This window comes from Podarcis muralis, chromosome 2 (genome assembly GCF_964188315.1).
Source record: "Podarcis muralis chromosome 2, rPodMur119.hap1.1, whole genome shotgun sequence".
NCBI lineage: Eukaryota > Metazoa > Chordata > Lepidosauria > Squamata > Lacertidae > Podarcis > Podarcis muralis.
In genome coordinates, this window is record NC_135656.1 from 53,397,895 (window position 1) to 53,418,028 (window position 20,134).

The window sequence follows — 20,134 nt, forward strand, 5'->3', positions numbered from 1 at the left end:
TATTTCTCTCTTTAAGTAGTTCCCTTCCATGCCAACTCATTGCCTTGCCCCCTTGCCTCTGCGCCATGTTTGTTGTTTCCTAGTCAGGAATCTTTTGTGGAGAGGTACAGGCAAAGAAGAAGACTTGGTGAGTTCACAAGAATCCTTGGAGCCACAATGGTTGTAGAGAAGGGTGAGTTGCCTTGCCATGGGGTTCAGGTTACTGGCCACCCTGAATGAAGGCATCCACTCTTGGCAGGTGGAAGAATTGCCTAAAATGATAAGTCCTTGTTAAAGCACGGAAGCCTATCTGCAGTTCTGCCTGTATTGTTTCAGTGAAAAGTTATGAAGAACATTAGATGGTGTTGCTTCAGTTTCTGTTTACTTGTTTCTTTACTTGTTTCTGTTTTCTTCCTTTTCCCAATCTCACTCCCACCTTCCTAGTTCCTTTTCTTTCTTCATAACAAAGCTGAGCCTATAAGATTTAGCCTCCTACTCTTACATAAGGCATCTCTTTGCCTCTAGCTCTCCCACTCCCATTCTCCAGCAGCAACTAAGCAAAAGGTCCAGGCAGTGGGGAGGGGGGGAGTCAATACTGTGTAACATGCAGTATTATTAATCTGTATTGGTATTGGTATTGCAAACCACAAGTCATTAACCTATGTGTGCTCTCACACTTCACTTTAAAACATTTTACTTCTGTTAATAAATAGTGCAGTTGCAAGATTGGTGTGGTTATTGCTAGCTCTCCAGAATGACTAGCTTTTTGCAGGTCAGTGCTAAATCCTCCAAAGTAAGCAAGCTACTAACAGCCAGTGCAATCATGTCTTTTACATCTCCATTAGGGATATGAAGAATACTGTTGAGTAGGCTGAAAGCAAATAGTAAGGTTATCATAACTTCTATCTTAGAGCTTCAGTATGCTGATGACAACATCGTGTGTGCACACTCAGAAGATGACCTGCAAACCATCCTAAAAATCTTCGCAGAAGCTTACGAAAAGCTTGGCCTATCACTCAACATCCAAAAAAATAAAGTGCTGCACCAACAAGCACAAAACAACCCCTCTGCAGCGCCACTAATCCAACTCAATGATTGAAGCATAGCGTGTTTGAGGAGCAGGACATTTGCAGGAAAACCAAAATACATATTTACAAAGCTATTGTACTACCAACCTTACTGTATGCTTGTGAATCATTGACCACTTAGAAATACCATCTCCAGCTCCTCAAAAGATTCCATCAATGATGTCTCCAGAAAAAAATTATATATCACTTGAGAAGGCAGGTGAACTAATGCCAGTGTACTGGAAGAAGCAAAGATCACCAGTGTCAAAGCAATGATTCTTCAACATCAACAAACAACTGGTCATGTTGTTTGGATGGCTGATGATAGTCCTCCAAACAATAATCCGAACTTAAAAATATTCTGAACTTAAAAATGGAAAGTGTAATGCTGGTGGTCAACAAAAGCGGTTTAAAGACTCTCTCAAGGCAAATGTAAAAAAATGTAGTTTAAACACCAACAATTGAGAAACACTTGCCTGCGAGCACACCAATTGGAGAACAGCCTTTACTGAAGGTGTTGTGGACCTTGAAGACAATGGAACGCTAAACGTTTGGCAAACCCTCACCGTGATCAACTCCTGCCCAGAAACCTATGTCCCCACTGTGGAAGGACATGATGGCCTCCACAGTCACTTACGGACTTACTGTTAAGACCATGTTCATGGAAGACAATCCTACTTGGCTACGAGTAATCGCCAGATAAGAAGAAGAGAAGAATATAAATCCCACTGCAGCCCTTGTGGGTTTCTCAGCTGTTGTCACAGCCCTGTCTACAATGAAATTGTCTTCCTAAATCTATTCACAGCAAGCAAGTGCTATAAATTAGTTAAGACAAACTTCAGAAAGCATTCATGTCTTGGTAAATATGCTTAGTGCTGAAGAGACAGGGCAATATGGAGAAAATTGTGCAAATATTAATAGAGGCAGCATGGAACTCATTATTCACCTGCCTAATGCCATCTGGATGTTCATGGCCCAGCAGGCATGGTGGGGGGGGGAGTATATGTGAGGAGTAGGCTTCTTGCATAGAGAGTGACTGGATCCATGGAGAGTGGGGTCACAGGCTCTTAAAAGCGCAAATCAACATGCATTTGGGCTAAATGGAACTCACAATGGCAATGAACACAGATTACAATTTACCAGATGGAGTTTACTATATAGTAGGATGTAACCATGTGGGAGGTCAGTTGTCTGTTACTATCATACCTTGTGGAGACAAAACATACCACCTCTTTGCTTCCCCAGATTTCTGAGAACAAGATGAGACTTTATGAGGCATCCACTCCACATGGCTTTCTTGTAATGTCCCATTTCACTATGTAAAATGACATCATTCTGCTGTGCCTCTAGCACCCAATATGAAGGTTCTACATCACACATCTGTGTTACACTAGACATTCTGAGGAAGGAAAGAAGAGATGCCTGGGTTGGCAGTGCACCCTGAAACAAGATCCTGATAGCTGTGTCTTTATTTTTGTTAGATATAACTTGGAAGGGAGCAAATGTAAATTGGGTGATGAAAGAAGCCCATGACACCATAAAACCTGCTCTCTAACACACAATGAAAATGGATGCCAGAAGCTAAAAATGTGTAAAAGCCTTCATATTTATAAAAGAAGCCCTTAGCTAGCAATACTGCTATGTTGGAAGCCATTTTTCTCCCTCTCTAGTTGTGCTTTGCATTCACTGAAAACTGCACTCAGATGCAGTTGCTGAAGACAGGGAGTAATTGCAATGGAATTAACCCCTGACATATTTTCCTAAGAATAGCCCTGATAAATCCACTCATCAGCAGGTTACCCGCTTACCTTGATGCAGTGTAAACACTCCTTTCTTCCACCTTTTGAAAGGGACAGCATTTGTAAGTCAAATCACTCTCTGCCCAAGCACCTCTCTACTGTATTTTAGTTAAATGTATATTCCATTATATTTCACTTCAGAGTGTTTGAATATTATTAAATAACATAATGCTTCCAGACATTGCGTTATAGGGGTGGGTTTGGGAGGTGGTCGCCTTGGAGCTGTAAATGTTGAAGCATATCCCTGTGGGCTGCAGAAAATATAACTACACATGTATGGCATGTGTAGTTTAAGCAGCACACCTAACACACACACTTAGTAGGGAGTAAATCCCATTAAACTTAGCAAGATCCACTCAGGCAGCAGATCCTAATGTAGATCTTATGCAGGGCCGACCCAGCCATGAGGCATGGGTTCATTTGCTGAGGAAACACATTTCAGTTTTGTCGTGTACTGTATATTTGTATTTGAATTTCATGACTGGCTCCAGGTTTCGGGGGAGGCCCGGGTGAGAGGCCTTTGTGCCCTCCTTCCCATTCACTTTGTCATTTGTCTTCCTCCCTTGATGCTTCAACCTCATTTCTCCTCACTACTGGTGTCCCCTTAGCTCTGACCCCTTTCCTAAGGCTGAGGCTGAGCAGGGGAGCCAACCACCTGGGCACCCCTACTCCTTCCAGGCTGTGGCGCTGTGGGCAGAATTATTTCGGGGAGGGGAGCAGGGAAGAGGCTGAAAGGAACATATGCTTTCCTCACTCTGCTAACACCGCATGCCCTTCCCATTGGGAGATATATATATACATATATGCAGTGCTTTTTTCTGGGGGGACGCAGGGGGATGCATACCCGTAAACATTTTGTGAATCTTTGTACTTTTGTCCATTTACTGTATTTATTTTTCCCGATTTGAACTATAAATGGTGATTTTCTTTAGTCAAAATGAGGGTACCCCTAAACATTGTTCTTAGAAAAAAAGCACCGCGTATACGTGTGTGTGTGTGTGTGTGTATGAATGAATGAACAAAAATATTCTTTGTTCACTATTGACATGAACATTCAGAATGAAAAAATGGTGTGTGTTTTTACTCTGTAATTAATAGAAGTTTAATCAAAAGATTTCGTGTCAGTGTAGATTCTCTGTGGTTTTGAATCCGTTATACTAGACAGTGTGATTGTTAAGGGGAGATTATATTGGAGTGAATCTAGGTGATGATAGAATACAGAGAGCGCTAATGAATAGTATCTAAGGTGGTATTTACCTATTGCTGCTTCCTGAGGATCTAAGTGAGAGGCAGTGATAACTGGCACATCATCCCATTTCACACTGTGGTACCAAAGTTTGACGTTTGTCAGATACTTGCTGGAGGAGACAACATTTTTCTAGACATTTTTAAAGCAGAATAAACATGCAACTTTTACTCTGTTATTATGAGAGATGCTGATATTTTTCCTTGGAAAGCACTTTTGTCACAGGGACACTGCATTCTGTCAAGCAGCAGTAACTAGGTAAAGGTAAAGGTACCCCTGCCCGTACGGGCCAGTCTTGACAGACTCTAGGGTTGTGCGCTCATCTCACTCTATAGGCCGGGAGCCAGCGCTGTCCGCAGACACTTCCGGGTCACGTGGCCAGCGTGACAAGCTGCATCTGGCGAGCCAGCGCAGCACACGGAACGCCGTTTACCTTCCCGCTGGTAAGCGGTCCCTATTTATCTACTTGCACCCGGGGGTGCTTTCGAACTGCTAGGTTGGCAGGCGCTGGGACCGAACGACGGGAGCGCACCCCGCCGCGGGGATTCGAACCGCCGACCTTTTGATCGGCAAGTCCTAGGCGCTGAGGCTTTAACCCACAGCGCCAGCCGCGTCCCGCAGTAACTAGAAAAATGCAATTTGGCCTTCAACCGGCATGTTGGTTATCACTGTGACTACAGCGTGGAATGCAGTTGTAGTAACCTCAGGTGCCATTTCTGATAGTGCCTGTGACTTCCCGGGTATTTCCAGTACCATGTTGTCAATATTTTATGTAATGAATTTTTAAAAACTTCTTTAGAAACCAAGGATTCCAACTCTGATAGCAGGAACATTATCGTAGCCTTTAAAACAAGCAAAAAAATGTTTACCTTCTTAGTTTGCTGCAACATCCAGTGACCCTTTCCTTCTCTTTGGAAGATGACATTGTACACTCCCCCTTTCAAGCATTAAGAGTGCGCACCTCCCTAGATTGCTGTACATCACTTGAAAATTAATAAAGAATAATGTTTAACAGACTATCCAGCAAGGTTATTTCCCCCTCTCCTGCAGCAAGGCTGCTTCATCCCATAAATCACATGGGGCCTGGAGATTGCACCACTGGCCAGCCCTCATGAGATGCTATTTGTAAAGACTCGTGCTTTTCCCACACACCATCCCCCAGCCGGTGTAAACATTCCAGCCATTTATGTTGGTGACAAAAGCAAGAGTGTAATGGCTGACTATTTGAAGTGCTCATATGGATTTTTAAATCTTGACAATTCTTTGCTTACAATGTCTATGAATTCGCATTATGATATTCAAGTATAATAGAACATCCAACTGCTCCATAGAAATTCCACAGGGGAGGCAAAGCCCTGACGGTGGTTGTTCCTGTAACCATATAGGCAATGAAGCCTTTAGATGCCTGTGCAAAGCCAGTTTGCAGTTAACTTAAATTGCCTTTGTCTTTTTCTTTTCAGCTGACATTATCTCTACAGTAGAATTCAACCACACAGGAGAATTACTAGCGACAGGGGACAAGGGGGGTCGCGTTGTAATATTTCAGCGTGAGCAGGAGGTAAGTGCTGGTGAATGCAAAAATGCCCATTTTTATCCTTTTAAAAGAAGCTTCCTGCTGCTTCCTAATCTTTGCGTGTCAGTCTTCACCCTGCTTCTCTTCTAGCAAACTAAAAATTGCAAAAAAGTCCATTAACATCAATAGGCCAGCTTCTGTCTCATGAAGCACCCTGCAAATACCACATTTTCTGCATCCTTTTGCTTCCTTTAACAGTCAGTGCTGGCTGCAAATCTAATATAAACTGAATACTGCTGAAGCATCATAAATTCAAAGACACCCAACTGCCTTGTTTGCCCAGCCAAATAATGCTTTTAAAGTCTGATTTGTTTAATCATTAGTATGACTTCTCTTACTTCTTTTTCTTTTGCTCTCTCGACTGCTTTACTTTGCAAAGGTATGCATAGCCTTATTCTGGTAAACACTGATGCAGGGCCTTAAGCAACAGTAGTGATGCTGTTGATATATGCCAGTGAAGAATATATTCTAAGGTTTCACATATAATTAAACTCCATAGTGGAAGCACGGTATTGTCAGTTATGATTTCTTTCCATTTGTATAATTGCTTGTTGGATGTGGGTGTGTATTTAGAAAGGACAGTTTTTATTTCTATAGAATACACAGCATGGGCCATTCCCAGGATATGATTCCCAAGTATATCTTTTTATTCTAATCTGTCCTAGTCTGCAGAGATATGTCTTACCTGAATGGAAAGGTATTACTGGATCAAAAAGGCAGGAATTTGATAACAGCTTGAATTGATCCCACTGGTGCAAGCGGAAGACACTTCCACATGTAGATATGTGTGCTGAAGGTTTTCAGTTTCTTCTCATCTGCACCCTACACAGACAATCCATACACTTGCAAAAAGGTTTTCTTCAGTTAAGGGGATCATTCATTAACTCACATAGCAGGATTATTGGCATCTTGTGAATATCTCAAACTATATAGGATCACTTTCATCTACATGGGAGTAATGTCTCACTTGTAACATTTCAGAGAATGCTATGAACAGAAATTTATGAGAGCCGCTAGTAGAAATACTAGCATCAGGCAGCATCATTTTAATTCAACATATTATTTGTGCCAGAATCAGCTCTTATGAATGACATGCCATATTCTGGCCCCATCAGCTTGATGCAAGGGTGGTGCAAGGGTGGAAAATGGTCAATTGCTTTCCCCCAGCTTGGTTAAAATGCATTTGACAAAAACTGATTTTCAATTAGTACAATTTAAAATCTGAATGTTGCTGTCTTCAGAATATTTATGCTTAAGGCCTGCAGTACTGCCCCAGTGCTTAAGGTATTGGCATCAACTCATTTACATTAAATGAATGCATGTAGCTTTTTCGGTACAATTTTTTTTTTTTGCTGAGTACCCTCAATTGGGCTATTACAGTGGCAGAGCATATGCCTGTGCTGCCCCAAGGGGGTGGGGTGTAGAAGGAACCCTCCCACATGCAACAGTTCAGGGTAGGAGAGGGGCAGGGAAGCTGCTGCCCACTCTCCCCCTGCTCTCATCCACCTTGCCGGACCGAGGTGGGATGCTCTCTGCCACCAGATCAGATATGGCCCAGCGGCAGAGCTGCTGCCACCGGGCACGAGGTGTGCCACAGCTGAGGAGAGTGCCACAGCGCTGCAGCCCACTCACCTGCTCTCCCCCCCCCCCCAAGTCAGGTCTGACCCGGTGCGGGGGCAGAGCTGCACCAGGCACAAGCGCCGCAGCCAAGGCGCAGCTCCTCCTGGTGTGGAGCCAGGCTCCGATGAGGGAACCTGCTGTGGGGGTGCCTGTTTGCGCCCCCTCTCAAAATTGCTCCCGGAGCCATGGCCCCCATGACAAACCCCACGCTACGCATCTGGGCTCTTGGAGGGTGTCATCTAATTTGGATCAAATAATCTGATGAAGTTATCCAGGTTGCATATACTCCCATCTAGGTGGGGATTTTAGAACTTCCTAAAATAATGTGCATCTTTAGCTGTATTGAATTTATCTCATCAAGTGTTGAAGACTCATTGCAGTTATTTTTGTGCCAAATAATAACCATATGTGGTTATGTCACCTCAGCTATGAACTTACTAGTTGACCTTAGGAGAAGGAGTTCCCTTTGAAGTCTCTTTCCTTCCCATATGCAACATGTAAGTAATAATACTAGCCAACTTTAGTTACAGGCATGGATCCTCCTTGAAATATCTTCAGGGAGCAAGGCTGAGAAATATCCTCTGGCTGAGTCTTGGGGACTCACTGGTGGGCAAACAAGGCAGCTCTGCAGGCCAATGGTCTGATCTGACATAAGGCAGTTTTATATGTGGATTTTTACTGTTATAATGCAAAGTGCTTTGAAACAGAGTCCTATTTAAATATAAGCTGTAGTATTTCAAACATGTCCATTATGGGCTAGTTCACATAATGAAGGGGGCTGCTGATTGCTCCATGTGAGCTCTCATGTGCACAGGGGTCACATTGGGGAAATCTCAGTGTGAACCAGACTGTGTCCAATTCAGCTCAAAGAAGCCAGTGACCTTTTTATAAGCTTGCAACAGTGGGACAAAGTTTTGCTGTAATTGTGGAAATGGTTTCTGCCCACATATAACAGTGTACAGACCATTTCACCCAGAGGAGTGTCTGTGCAATTCATTGTGTGGGGGAATTGCATGGAAGAAATAAGCAGATGGCTCGCATGTGTGAAGTGGCCTTATGATTGGGCATCTGGATACTGTCAATTGGAAGTGCCTCATAGTAGCATAACAGCAGTTTTCAGGATAAAGACAACTTTAGACCATTTTGTATGCTTTCCATTCCATCCTGGGTTGTTGTTATTATTTTTAATTCTGTTAGGCCTGTAGGCAAACACTGCATTGAGCTGTGATCCTGGGCATAAGCCAAGTAGGGTTTGCCCCTTGATTTGAGCCACTTTCACACCTTGCCAATATGTTTTGGAGATAAATGTCAGGGAGGCCTTCATTCATTCATGGAACAAAGGTGCTCTTCCTGCTTCCTATCATCAGCATGCAGAGAAACTGACACACGAGGAGGATGCATTGTGCAGGAAAGATCTCTTGTGTCTGCTTTGATATCTAAACTGTAATGTGTCACCATAATCAGACATTTCCCTGTCTTTTAACAATCCTCTGAGAACAAAAGAATCAATTGAAAATTTGCTAGCTCTGGCTCTTTTAAGAATCCCTTTATTGTTTCTTTCCCACTCCCACAGAGCAAAAATCAGCCCCATCGCAGGGGAGAATATAATGTTTACAGCACATTCCAGAGCCATGAACCTGAGTTCGATTACCTGAAGAGCTTAGAGATAGAGGAGAAGATCAATAAAATCCGATGGCTCCCGCAGCAAAATGCAGCCTACTTCCTTCTCTCCACCAATGGTATGTTGCAGTAATGACAGATAATTCTTTGCTTTCCAGCCAAATATCCTGCTATGCTTTGGTGGCTTGCAATAATTAAAACTTGTAATCTCGCTGCAGGATGGGTAGGTATTACTTTCTCTCATATACGGGTGGAGCGACTGAAGCTCACAGGCTTTGTAAGATGGTGGCAGTGGCTGTAATAAAGCCCCTTTTCATAATGTAACTCAACAGCCCATTAATATCAGATCTTACTTGGAACTTCTTAGTGCAGTTGTACCTCTGCATAGAACGATGCAACTAGACACAGGTATCTGGCTGAGTTCAATTGCCCTCTCCTCTGTCTCGTGTCCTAACGTGTTTCATGTATCTTCACATTATGACTGTTCCACACACACTGCTACTTGTGAGATAATGAACAGCATGGCTTAAATAACAACTTAAATTATCCTTGGGACAGTTCTCACAATTTTGCTTTAGTATGTGATTTTAGCCTTTCTGAAGGCATTTTACATTAGCGCTGCCCTTCCCAAACATCCTATACACTTTCAGATTTGCTCTTATTTTTTTATCCGGGCATGTAACTTGAAAACAGATGTTCTTGTCAGTGATGATTAGTTTACTGGAAAACCTTGATCTGAAAGAACAGCACTTCATACAATATTTGATAGTTAAGGGAAAGGACACAAATTTTAAACTTACAACTTATAACTAAGGCCAAGTACTAAAAAATAGAGCTATAATGATAGTTTTTAAGATGACTCCCAAGCATCTTTTATATGGAGGAAATCTCTCTCCATTTGCAAAGAGGGCTTGAAGCTAAATTGTCTTAGGCAAAAAAGAAGGGGGGGGGATTTTTTCATCCACTATCACCTTATTTTTATTTAGTTTGAGGGTTGTTCTCTTGCCCCAGTTCGGGAGCATACTTCTCCCATAGCTTGTTTTAAAGCAGCATAAATTCTACCCTCCTGCAGCCTACCTTTCTGTTCCTACCTTCCTGTTTATTACATGGAAATGATCTATTGGTGTTGGATCCAGTCTAGTGCTGAGAATAAAAATCTGGGTCTTTTGTCTTCTGTAAAAGCCCATAGTAAGAGGAAGACTTAAACAAAAAAGAAAATCCGAAAACAAGATGGAAGCCCAGTTTTGAAAAACATCTCAATTTGAGAAGTCTTTTAAATAGGAAAAGCAGAAATGTAGATATGCCATTTGCAGGCATTCCATTATTTCGTGTATTAATTGCACTGTGGCCTATAAACAGGGTGTCCTTGTGATGATTACGAATCAAACAATTGCAGGGCATTGTGCTGAGGGATTACATACCTTGTATAGAACACTTAACATATCAAGAAATAGACTGGTTTAATAAAACAAACCCATTGTACCTTTTTATAGGGTAGAAAGAAAACCCCTTCTTGATCATATAGAACCCAAGCACAAGAGAAGAGTCCATCAAAATAACTTCTCTAATGCTTACTTTTCTCAGCTCTCTAAGAAAAGCTCCAACTTGTCTTATGTAACCAACCAGGGATAGTTCACACATAAGAAAAGCAACCATACGCTCTCCAATTTTGTTCAGGTTCAATTTTTATATACCCGTCAGTTTATGCATAATGCACTGACCTTGATCTAGTGTTAACCACAGTGGAAGTTCTCTGGCCTCATGATTGTGCTGGGGAGCCTCTGTCAGAATTACACTCTTCTACGATAATAGGGAGGGAAGGAGGGAAGAAGCATTCCTAATTTGTTTCAGTTTTCAGTTGTGCTAAGCTTATGTTTCATGTTATGTTTAGATAAATATCATGAGGATCCAGTGATGTTACTAGGATGAATGAAGCCTTAAGATGGATGTGACTTAATTACTACAGGAGAAAAAAGGGGGGTCTAATTATCTCTCATAGTCAACTTACTTTGTGTTAAAGAATTTACCCTATTGATCATTGTAATAAAATTCTGAGAGTTATTAAACTCATTTGGGGGAAGATTCACTGAAACACAATGAAGATTAATTATGTAGCCTAATGTTCTGTTAATTGAGTTTTTAAATAGTTTTTTGATTAACAGGAATATTATTCAGGAAGGTGTTTTCATATGCTTATAAATACCTCAAAATGATTCAGAGTTCTCTGCTACCTTTTCTACCCAAATATTCCCATTCTGTTCCCAAAATAACATAGTGTGTGGAAGGGCCCTTTGATCAAAATGAGTTAATACAACAAAATTAACAGGAGTCAACTGGAATCCCCAGAAAAGGGGGTGGAGGGAAATGAAGATGAATAAGATTGTCTTTAAAGGCTGGTGGGAGCAATGACAAACTGCCGATAGAGCACCCGCCAGGAGGGGGAAAAGAAAACACCATTATTCAGAATAAAAGCCACATGTTCCTGAGGCTCTTTCCCTGAAGGACTTCATGGCACAACGATAAATGGGATGACAACAAAATGATGAAGCCAATGGAAATATCCACCTGACAGGCAAGCTGGCAATTGTGGAATTCAGCACAGATTCAGTGTCGGTGATAAAACGTCAGATTTTATTCCTTTCACTGGGAGGAGGGAGTTGAAACTGACTTTTGAGTAAATTACGGACATGATTGGGCTCCTTTCTAGTTTGTACTTTGTCACCCTTTCGACTTGCAATGTAATCTGTTGCAATCAAAGCTCAGCTAAAGCAGTTAGCTTTCATGTAACTCTAAATTGCTTTTATAGGATATTGTGCATGCTAGTTTTCTTGTCTAAGCTGTTCTGTTCCCTCAACCTGTGCCAAAGTAAAATTCATTCAGCTTGACATATGCAATGTGCAGAGACCAGATTACAATCAGCAACCTTTTGCAGACGAGACACTGGAATCTACTTTTGTGGCTTACTGGTTCAAAATTTGCTTGAAATATTCAAACATGATAGATAGGCTGCACAGTCATGAATGTTGTTATTTCCTTTTGCCAAATTGGCAGGAATAACTGGTGGCATGTGTTTCTTCAGCATGCGATCAGAGAAGAAATCCTTGTAATTGTCCCTTCTTAATTTTACATAAAGCTGTGCTTTCCCCCTGCTATATTGAAATAAGATCAAATGCCTGACTGCGCCAAGACCAATTATTGAGAGAAATGCATGGTTTAGGCCACCATTACTAGGTCAGGGTATAAACATTACAAATCTTCCATTTGACCTACTTTAGTCTGAAAAGTCACAACAGTTTCTTGGACCACTGGTTATGTCTAAATATATAGAAAGGAAAATTCTGCATAGGCATCTTGTGTGGAATACTTTTAATTATCTAAACACAGAAGTTTAAGGGGACAGCGGCTATATGAATAGCAACATTCTATGGATTTGCAGCACCCTCTATATTTGGTCCCTGTCGGGGATAGGGAAGCTGTGCATTATCCTTCTCCAGTAATCTCCTACTGCGATTGAATAGGGGAACCTCAATCCTTTTTGAGTCTTCTGCAGTAGAGTTAAAGGAAAGTGGTCCTTGTGGGGCTGACCCTGAATGTGCTCCTGCTTCAGGTTCAGAGTCCGTTCCTCCACTTTCTGACTCATAAAAGCTTCTGTGTCATTTCTGATCGTTGATTTCAGCAAGAATGAAACCTGATCATGCTACCTGCAGAGGGCATGGTGTGAAAATTGCATTGGAGTTGAGTCTGTGATCCTATATTTCCTTAGTCATGGACTACCTTGGTGACCCTGAGCAAGTCACTAACTTGCAACTGCAGTTTCCCATCTGAATTACTGTTGTTTTGAGACTAATATCATTTTTGTGATACACAAAAAAAAAAACCCTGTCCACATATAATGATCTGCGTAAATAACAAATAAAAGAAAACATCGTGGAATATTAAATGTATCGTTATTCAATAGCATTCGATCTGGCTTAGAAAAAAATATCAATTGGGTATTCCCGTTGTCTTCTAGATAAAACTGTGAAGCTATGGAAAGTGAGTGAACGCGACAAAAGACCAGAGGGCTACAATCTCAAAGATGAAGATGGACGGCTCCGAGACCCCTCCACAATTACCACACTACGGGTATGGCAAATGCATATTTCCGGGAGGGGGGGCATTTCCCCTGCAAAAAAGTCAGAGTTTCTTTATTTCATCACTCATGATCTCAGCAAAAAACAACAGCCCACAGCATTTCTGTCTGAAGTACAGTGGCACCTCGGGTTGAGAACTTAATTCGTTCCGGAGGTCCGTTCTTAACCTGAAACTGTTCTTAACCTGACATACCACTTTAGCTAATGGGGCCGCCGCGCCGCCACTGCACGATTTCTGTTCTCATCTTGAAGCAAAGTTCTTAACCCGATGTACTATTTCTGGGTTAGCGGGGTCTGTAACCTGAAGCGTCTGTAACCCGAGGTACCACTGTACTCTTGGCATATTTCCATACAGGGGCCTAATATTACAAATGTGTAATTGGGAACAGGTATTTTTTTACCTACTGGATTTCCCCCAGAAAGGGACAATCTTAATTAAATGCAGTGGGGGGGGGGGTGAGATATGGACTGATATGGACATTTTGATGCCAGTGACGTCATGTGGGTGCTGCAAAATACCTTCCTGTGTGAGGAGTGCTGTTCACACTATTAACACCTGTCTGGGAATACCCTTTCTTTGCACATTAGATGTTAGTAGCATGATCAGAGTGTTAATTGTCCCTGTCATAGTAATGAGATAGTGTTTGACACTGTAATGAGGACGGTAGCCTTGCCATTGCTTAAGGCAGTCTTGCCAAAACACCTGTGAATTCTTTGGAGTGTGGTGCCTATAGCAATTGCAGTTGGGTTTAAACAAGCCGTGTTTCTTCTTTGGATTCTCACCTCGCTTTGGTCTCATGTTCTAGCTGCCAGGGTACATTTCTGTTAGGGGTTCAGCTAATTGGAAGTAAGGGAGATATCACTGCCTGCCAGTGGCGTAGCGTGGGTTATCAGCACCCGTGGCAAGGCAAGTAATTTGTGCCCCCTAACCCGTGGATTTGCGCCCCCTAACCTGTGGATTTGCGCCCCCTAACCTGTGGATTTGCCCTAACCCCAGATGTTGCGCCCGGTGCGGCCGGCCCCCCCTGCACCCCCCATGCTACGCCACTGCTGCCTGCTGTAGCTGACTGACTCAGAGCAACGGTTCTTTCACACATTCTGGTTTTCTTACACAGAGGTTATGTGCATTCTGATGGTTGCCTGCTTGAGATACTGATGGTGTGAACAATACCTGCACTATAGTTCACACACTCACACTTGTTCAACACAGGTGTTTTCTATGTCCGGCAAAGCGGTAATGTATAGAAAACACCATATCCCAACCCATGCTGTAGAAAACCTTGGGTTATGTTATTCATAAGCTATAGTAGTACAAATAGTGCTGCATAAACAACAACAACAGCTCAGCAAGACAGTCAAGAAGAAACATCTGTTTGCTTTAGTACCAGAACACCTCAAGAAAATTGGGTTTCCTGTTTGGGTTGTCAATTCCTGACCTAAGGTGTTTTCCTTTTGCTGCACCAACTATGTAACAGGAGGAGATTTGACAGACATCACCTCTTAGCAGAGTGATGGAAGAAGCTTCAGCTGGTGCACCTTGCTTTACTGCAGCCAAAGCACAAGGTTCTGTTTGGCACAAGTTCATGTTGCAGTCCTGTATTCGCATTCTGAAAAGCACCCCATAGACGTCTTTGTCTTCCTTTCCCTCTTTCCTCAAGTAGCAAAAAGATAAAGAGCTTTCGTTTTTTGGTTAAAAGAAGCTCCTCTTCCTTCTCTTGGCAATATAGTGGTGAGATCTCCTTCAGGCTACTTTAGCAGCAATTTACACCTTCTTCAGAGTCATTATCGTAGCACATGGTAGCCTTCTTTGTTTTATTGCAAGTGCATTAGAATTAACTGAAGAACACTGATGTGCACTGTATAGCTCTTTTGCTGTCAGTCAGCGCAGCTATTGCTTTACTTGATTTCTCCATCCAAACTGCAATTCTTTGGTCGGAGTGTTTTTTTCTTCCAGAGAAGTATGTGTTCTGTGGACACTGGGCACTTGCTTCATTAGGATCTGAAGCCTAAGCTGTGGTGCTTTGGGTCTCTCTGCTCACAAAGCACCCGTCCCACACAGGAGAGTCTCTGTGCTTCCACTAATTAACTACTGGCTAAAGAAGCCTTGAACCTGAAACTGCAGCATGGCTTTGAAAGAACATAGTTACAGTTTTCTGGATGTGTTTCCTATTTTAGCCCCATTACCTCCTGTTGTACAAAATGGCTGGTTTGGTATTGACCGTTAGTCTAGCATATATTAATATGGCTGCACAATATTGATTTAGAAGAGTTTTTTATGTGTGGTGCTATTATTACTCTGGGTCACCTTTTATAGCTTCTAGTTTCATTGCCCGCAGGCCAGCAAAGACATTTAATAACTCCAGACAACTAATTAATTCTCACCATAAAGCAAATGGTTTCCATATTGCATTGCCGATTCTTGATATTGAAGGCATTGCTCAAGGCCAAGATTATTATTATTATTATTACTTCACAGTTTGTTTACTGTCATTTTGAATAGTGCATTTGGAAGGCTGCATTGTCTCACTGTGGTTCAGAAGGCCTGTTAAAATAATTTCTCAAATATCCTGGATATCTAAACCAGTGTGCTGCTATGCACAGACAGAACTGCTCATCATTGTTATTGACTTCTTTAGTTTTTTCTGAAATGCACTGTCAAAATGATACTATTCAAAGATTGCCTTCTTCACTGCATTAGAAGAACATGTATTTAATGTGTAAAAAGCAAGGACCCAGTGCAGAACTGCCACATTTGCTTTGTCTAGATCTAAGTGGAGATTCTCCACATGGCTGACATGCCAGTTTGAGCCTGGGTTGTACTGACCGAACCCTGCAGTGGCTTGAAGTGACAGCTCATAGTGAGCTCTTCCTGAACAGCTTCAGTTAATTATTAAGGCTACAATCCTGCACACGCTGACATGAGAATAACTGCCATTGGACTCAGCATTGGTGCTTACTTCTGAGCAAACATATATAGGCTTGGACTGCCTAGGTAAAGAAATTGTACACACTTTTGCCATCTTAAACGCAGCCAGTCACTCATTGGCTGCTATGCTTACTGTTTATTTTCATGTCAATTGTCTTTCCAAAGTTTGCAGGTTGTTGTGAGAGTTGGTGTGCTGAACATGGGGGCGAAAAATGCCCCCAAAAAGAATGAATTGTTTTGCACTGTGGGAATGGTGTTGGACAGGCTGCCATTTAGATAATGTTCATTGTCTCGCATATTGTCTTGGAAACCTTTGAGGCCTGCTGGTCTCTTGTGATACAATAACTCCAGATGACTAATTAATTGCCTGGAGTAACTGTACTATGAGTCAAAATGAAGTGACTTCATTGGCAATGGATTTTGGATGCCATTAAGGGTGATACAGTAGGAGACAGGTCCATCTTATGGGGCACAATCCACCAGGAATATCTTCTGGGCAAGTTCTCTTGAACTGCAGCTGTGCAAGAGCTCCATAGGATTATGCCCCATGTTGATTTCTGATATACGCTCGGTATTTATTACCCCTGCCATGCAAAAATCTCCAAATGAATCCGAACTTCAATCTCTAAAATCCCTGGTAGAGGACAAGGATCCTGAGATCACGTAATGTGCGATTGCCATAAAACTTAGGGAACAAGCTGTGCTATCATAATGATCAAGGCCTTAAATGATAATTTTAGGTTATGTTTTAGTGACTAAGTTTTAATTTATATATTTTTTAACTCTTGCTATATTTGTATTGTCCCTGTTATACCTAATTGCAAATTCAAACGAATCCCTATCATGTTTTATGACTTCCTTGATATTGTATGTGAGCTGGAACTGGTCTGTGACCAAAATAATGAATGCAGTATGTTCAGTATTTCTGTTTTTCTGTATCAGGGTGGTCATCAAGGAAATAACAGATATGACAGAGCCATAGTACAAGGAAGGGTAGTTCAGAGTAGAGATGTCTTGTTGAGTACTTGAGTGATCCTTTACCATTCCTTGCAACAGGGATTGGGAACCTGTGGCCCTCCAGATGTTGCTGGATTGCATTTTATTCCTGGCCATTGGCCAAGCTGGATGAGGTTGATGAGAGATGGAGTTCAGCAATATTTGGAGGGCTACAGATTCCCCATCCCTTCCACAAAGCATGCTATGTACATATTTACTCTGAAGTTAGTTTTATTGACTTTGTTGGAGCTTATTTCCAGGAGAGTAAGGATTGCAGCTTTAACCACCTAAAATATATATACTGTTTATAAGACTTCAATTAATCTATATACATTACAGTACATTGGGAGAGAGGGGAAAAAAGGCAGATCTTCACTGCACATTATTCAAATCAATACGAGATTTAAAACAGATTCTTTGAGATGTAATAAATTCTGTCCCTAATAAATCCATAAACCGATTAAAAGTGAGTGTCACCTCTGAGCAATGGTTACATTCTCCAGGAAACCAGGCCACCCACAACAGCAAGAAAGCCACACAATGATCCACTTCCCAGTTTGGATTTTAGGGTCATATTTGCAATTTGTTTGTAGTGTTGAAGGTTAATAGTCAATTATTTTGCCCATCACTCATTCCTTATTGCATTTCTTACAAATAGTGAGGTAATAAAAAAGCACAAACCTGATCAAGACTCTTATATTTATGAGATCGTAGTGTCACACAGGCAGCCCATATTCTAAGGGTATAATGCTATTTTGCTTTTGTCATTAACCCTTAGCTGTTGTCCAACTCTGGTCAAGTGAATGCTGTTCAGAGATCAACCTAATGAAAACTATGGATACTCAGTGGGATATGCTTTCTATATATTGATTTTGGGGTGGGAGGGCGGGATTAATGCTTGCTGTTACTGATTGTATTTGCCTGCTGTGTTTTTAAGTAGTTCCTTGGTTGCTCTGGACCAGTGTAAAGAAGCAAACAAAATCCCGTCTGTTTAATTCTACTATCTTGGACTGATGATAGAGAATTTGAGATACAAAATAAGGGCTGTTGAGAAAGATTCACTGTGACTTAGCTAGCTCAGTAATTAATGAAGGCCATAACACAGGGAGTTTGAATATACAGTAGCTGTATACACACAAGAGTTGTACACACACAGAAAGCTTCCTGTTTGGCAATTGCCCATGAACTGCCCCCTCACAGTAACCAGAATGGCTGCTGTGCTCTCAGAATAAACACTTGTGGGGTATGCGTTTTACCCAGTTTATTTCTACTTGTAGTTCAGGTTAAGGATGTGAGGCTAGAAGTAAATGAACTTCTTTACCTTCTCCTAAAACTGGGGAGTCTTCCATGGCTACTAGCCATGATAGTTAAGTCCTGCCTCCACTGTCAGAGCTGATAAGCGGGTATGGCATGCCTCAGAAGGCCAGCTGCTGGGTATCACATGTGGAAAAGAGCGCCTGAGCACTCAGGTGTTGCTTGCAGGCTTCCTATAGGCATCTGATTGGCCAGTATGAGAACAAGATAGTAGACTAGATGGGCCTTTGTCCCAATCTAGCAGGGCTCTCCTTATCTACTTAGTTATAAAAGTCTTGCATTTAGTCCATAAAAGCAGGATTTGATTTAATATTTCTCAGTGATGAAGTAGTAACTGGACATCAGTTACTGGTCCTTTTAGTGTTCCACTTCCCTCCGCCCCACCCCCATACCAGGTTATACTTAGTTTTCTTCTTATATGACCTTTCCCTTTTTCTTAACCTTATTTTAACAGCTATTAAATTATCTGGACGTTTGGGACCTATGAAGGTCAAAGTGTTGGAAGAGGAACTGAAAAATAGAGTACAGAGACTTTTCATGCCTGGGAGTTCAGTGATTTATCACTGTCGAAAAGATCTCTCCCATTGACCAAGGTGAACTTTTTTCTGAATAACGAATGTTATATATTGGGAAAAAGTTCTCATGGCTCAATCCTTTTGGCTAGAGAGAACAGGCCCTTGGACCGGTACAGGTTTATGACATGTGATATCGTGCTAGCTTTGCTTTGGCAACAGTTACCAGCAACACGTGGAATGAAATGGCATTTTGGAAAGCAAAGCCTAGAAACGGGAAAGAATGGAGGAATTGGAAGAATGTTGTTGTTGTTTAGTCGTTTAGTCGTGTCCGACTCTTCGTGACCCCATGGACCAGAGCACGCCAGGCACTTCTGTCCTCCACTGCCTCCCGCAGTTTGATCAAACTCATGCTGGTAGCTTCAAGCATCCAACCATCTCATCCTCTGTCGTCCCCTTCTCCTTGTGCCCTCCATCTTTCCCAACATCAGGGTCTTTTCCAGGGAGTCTTCTCTTCTCATGAGGTGGCCAAATTATTGGAGCCTCAGCTTCAGGATCTGTCCTTCCAGTGAGCACTCAGGGCTGATTTCCTTCAGAATGGAGAGGTTTGATCTTCTTGCAGTCCATGGGACTCTCAAGAGTCTCCTCCAGCACCATAATTCAAAAGCATCAATTCTTCGGCGATCAGCCTTCTTTATGGTCCAGCTCTCACTTCCATACATCACTACTGGGAAAACCATGGCTTTAACTATACGGACCTTTGTTGGCAAGGTGATGTCTCTGCTTTTTAAGATGTTGTCTAGGTTTGCCATCTTTTAATTTTGTGACTGCTGTCACCATCTGCAATGATCATGGAGCCCAAGAAAGTAAAATCTCTCACTGCCTCCATTTCTTCCCCTTCTATTTGCCAGGAGGTGATGGGACCAGTGGCCATGATCTTCGTTTTTTTGATGTTGAGCTTCAGACCATATTTTGCGCTCTCCTCTTTCACCCTCATTAAAAGGTTCTTTAATTCCTCCTCACTTTCTGCCATCAAGGTTGTGTCATCTGCATATCTGAGGTTGTTGATATTTCTTCCGGCAATCTTAATTCCGGCTTGGGATTCATCCAGCCCAGCCTTTCGCATGATGAATTCTGCATATAAGTTAAATAAGCAGGGAGACAATATACAGCCTTGCCGTACTCCTTTCCCAATTTTGAACCAATCAGTTGTTCCATATCCAGTTCTAACTGTAGCTTCTTGTCCCACATAGAGATTTCTCAGGAGACAGATGAGGTGATCAGGCACTCCCATTTCTTTAAGAACTTGCCATAGTTTGCTGTGGTCGACACAGTCAAAGGCTTTTGCA

General features: G+C 42.0%; 1 protein-coding gene across 4 annotated transcripts in view; it reads left to right on the forward strand.

Annotated features, from left to right (window-relative positions):
* PPP2R2B (protein phosphatase 2 regulatory subunit Bbeta) overlaps nt 1-20,134 on the forward strand; it is a 238,071-nt gene that overhangs the window by 157,328 nt on the left and 60,609 nt on the right. For all 4 annotated transcript variants that reach the window (XM_028717893.2, XM_028717895.2, XM_028717896.2 and 1 more), the window contains 3 exons: nt 5,552-5,649; nt 8,858-9,023; nt 12,917-13,029. In XM_028717893.2, coding sequence (XP_028573726.1) covers nt 5,552-5,649; nt 8,858-9,023; nt 12,917-13,029 — 377 coding nt within the window. The remainder of the gene's footprint in view (nt 1-5,551; nt 5,650-8,857; nt 9,024-12,916; nt 13,030-20,134) is intronic.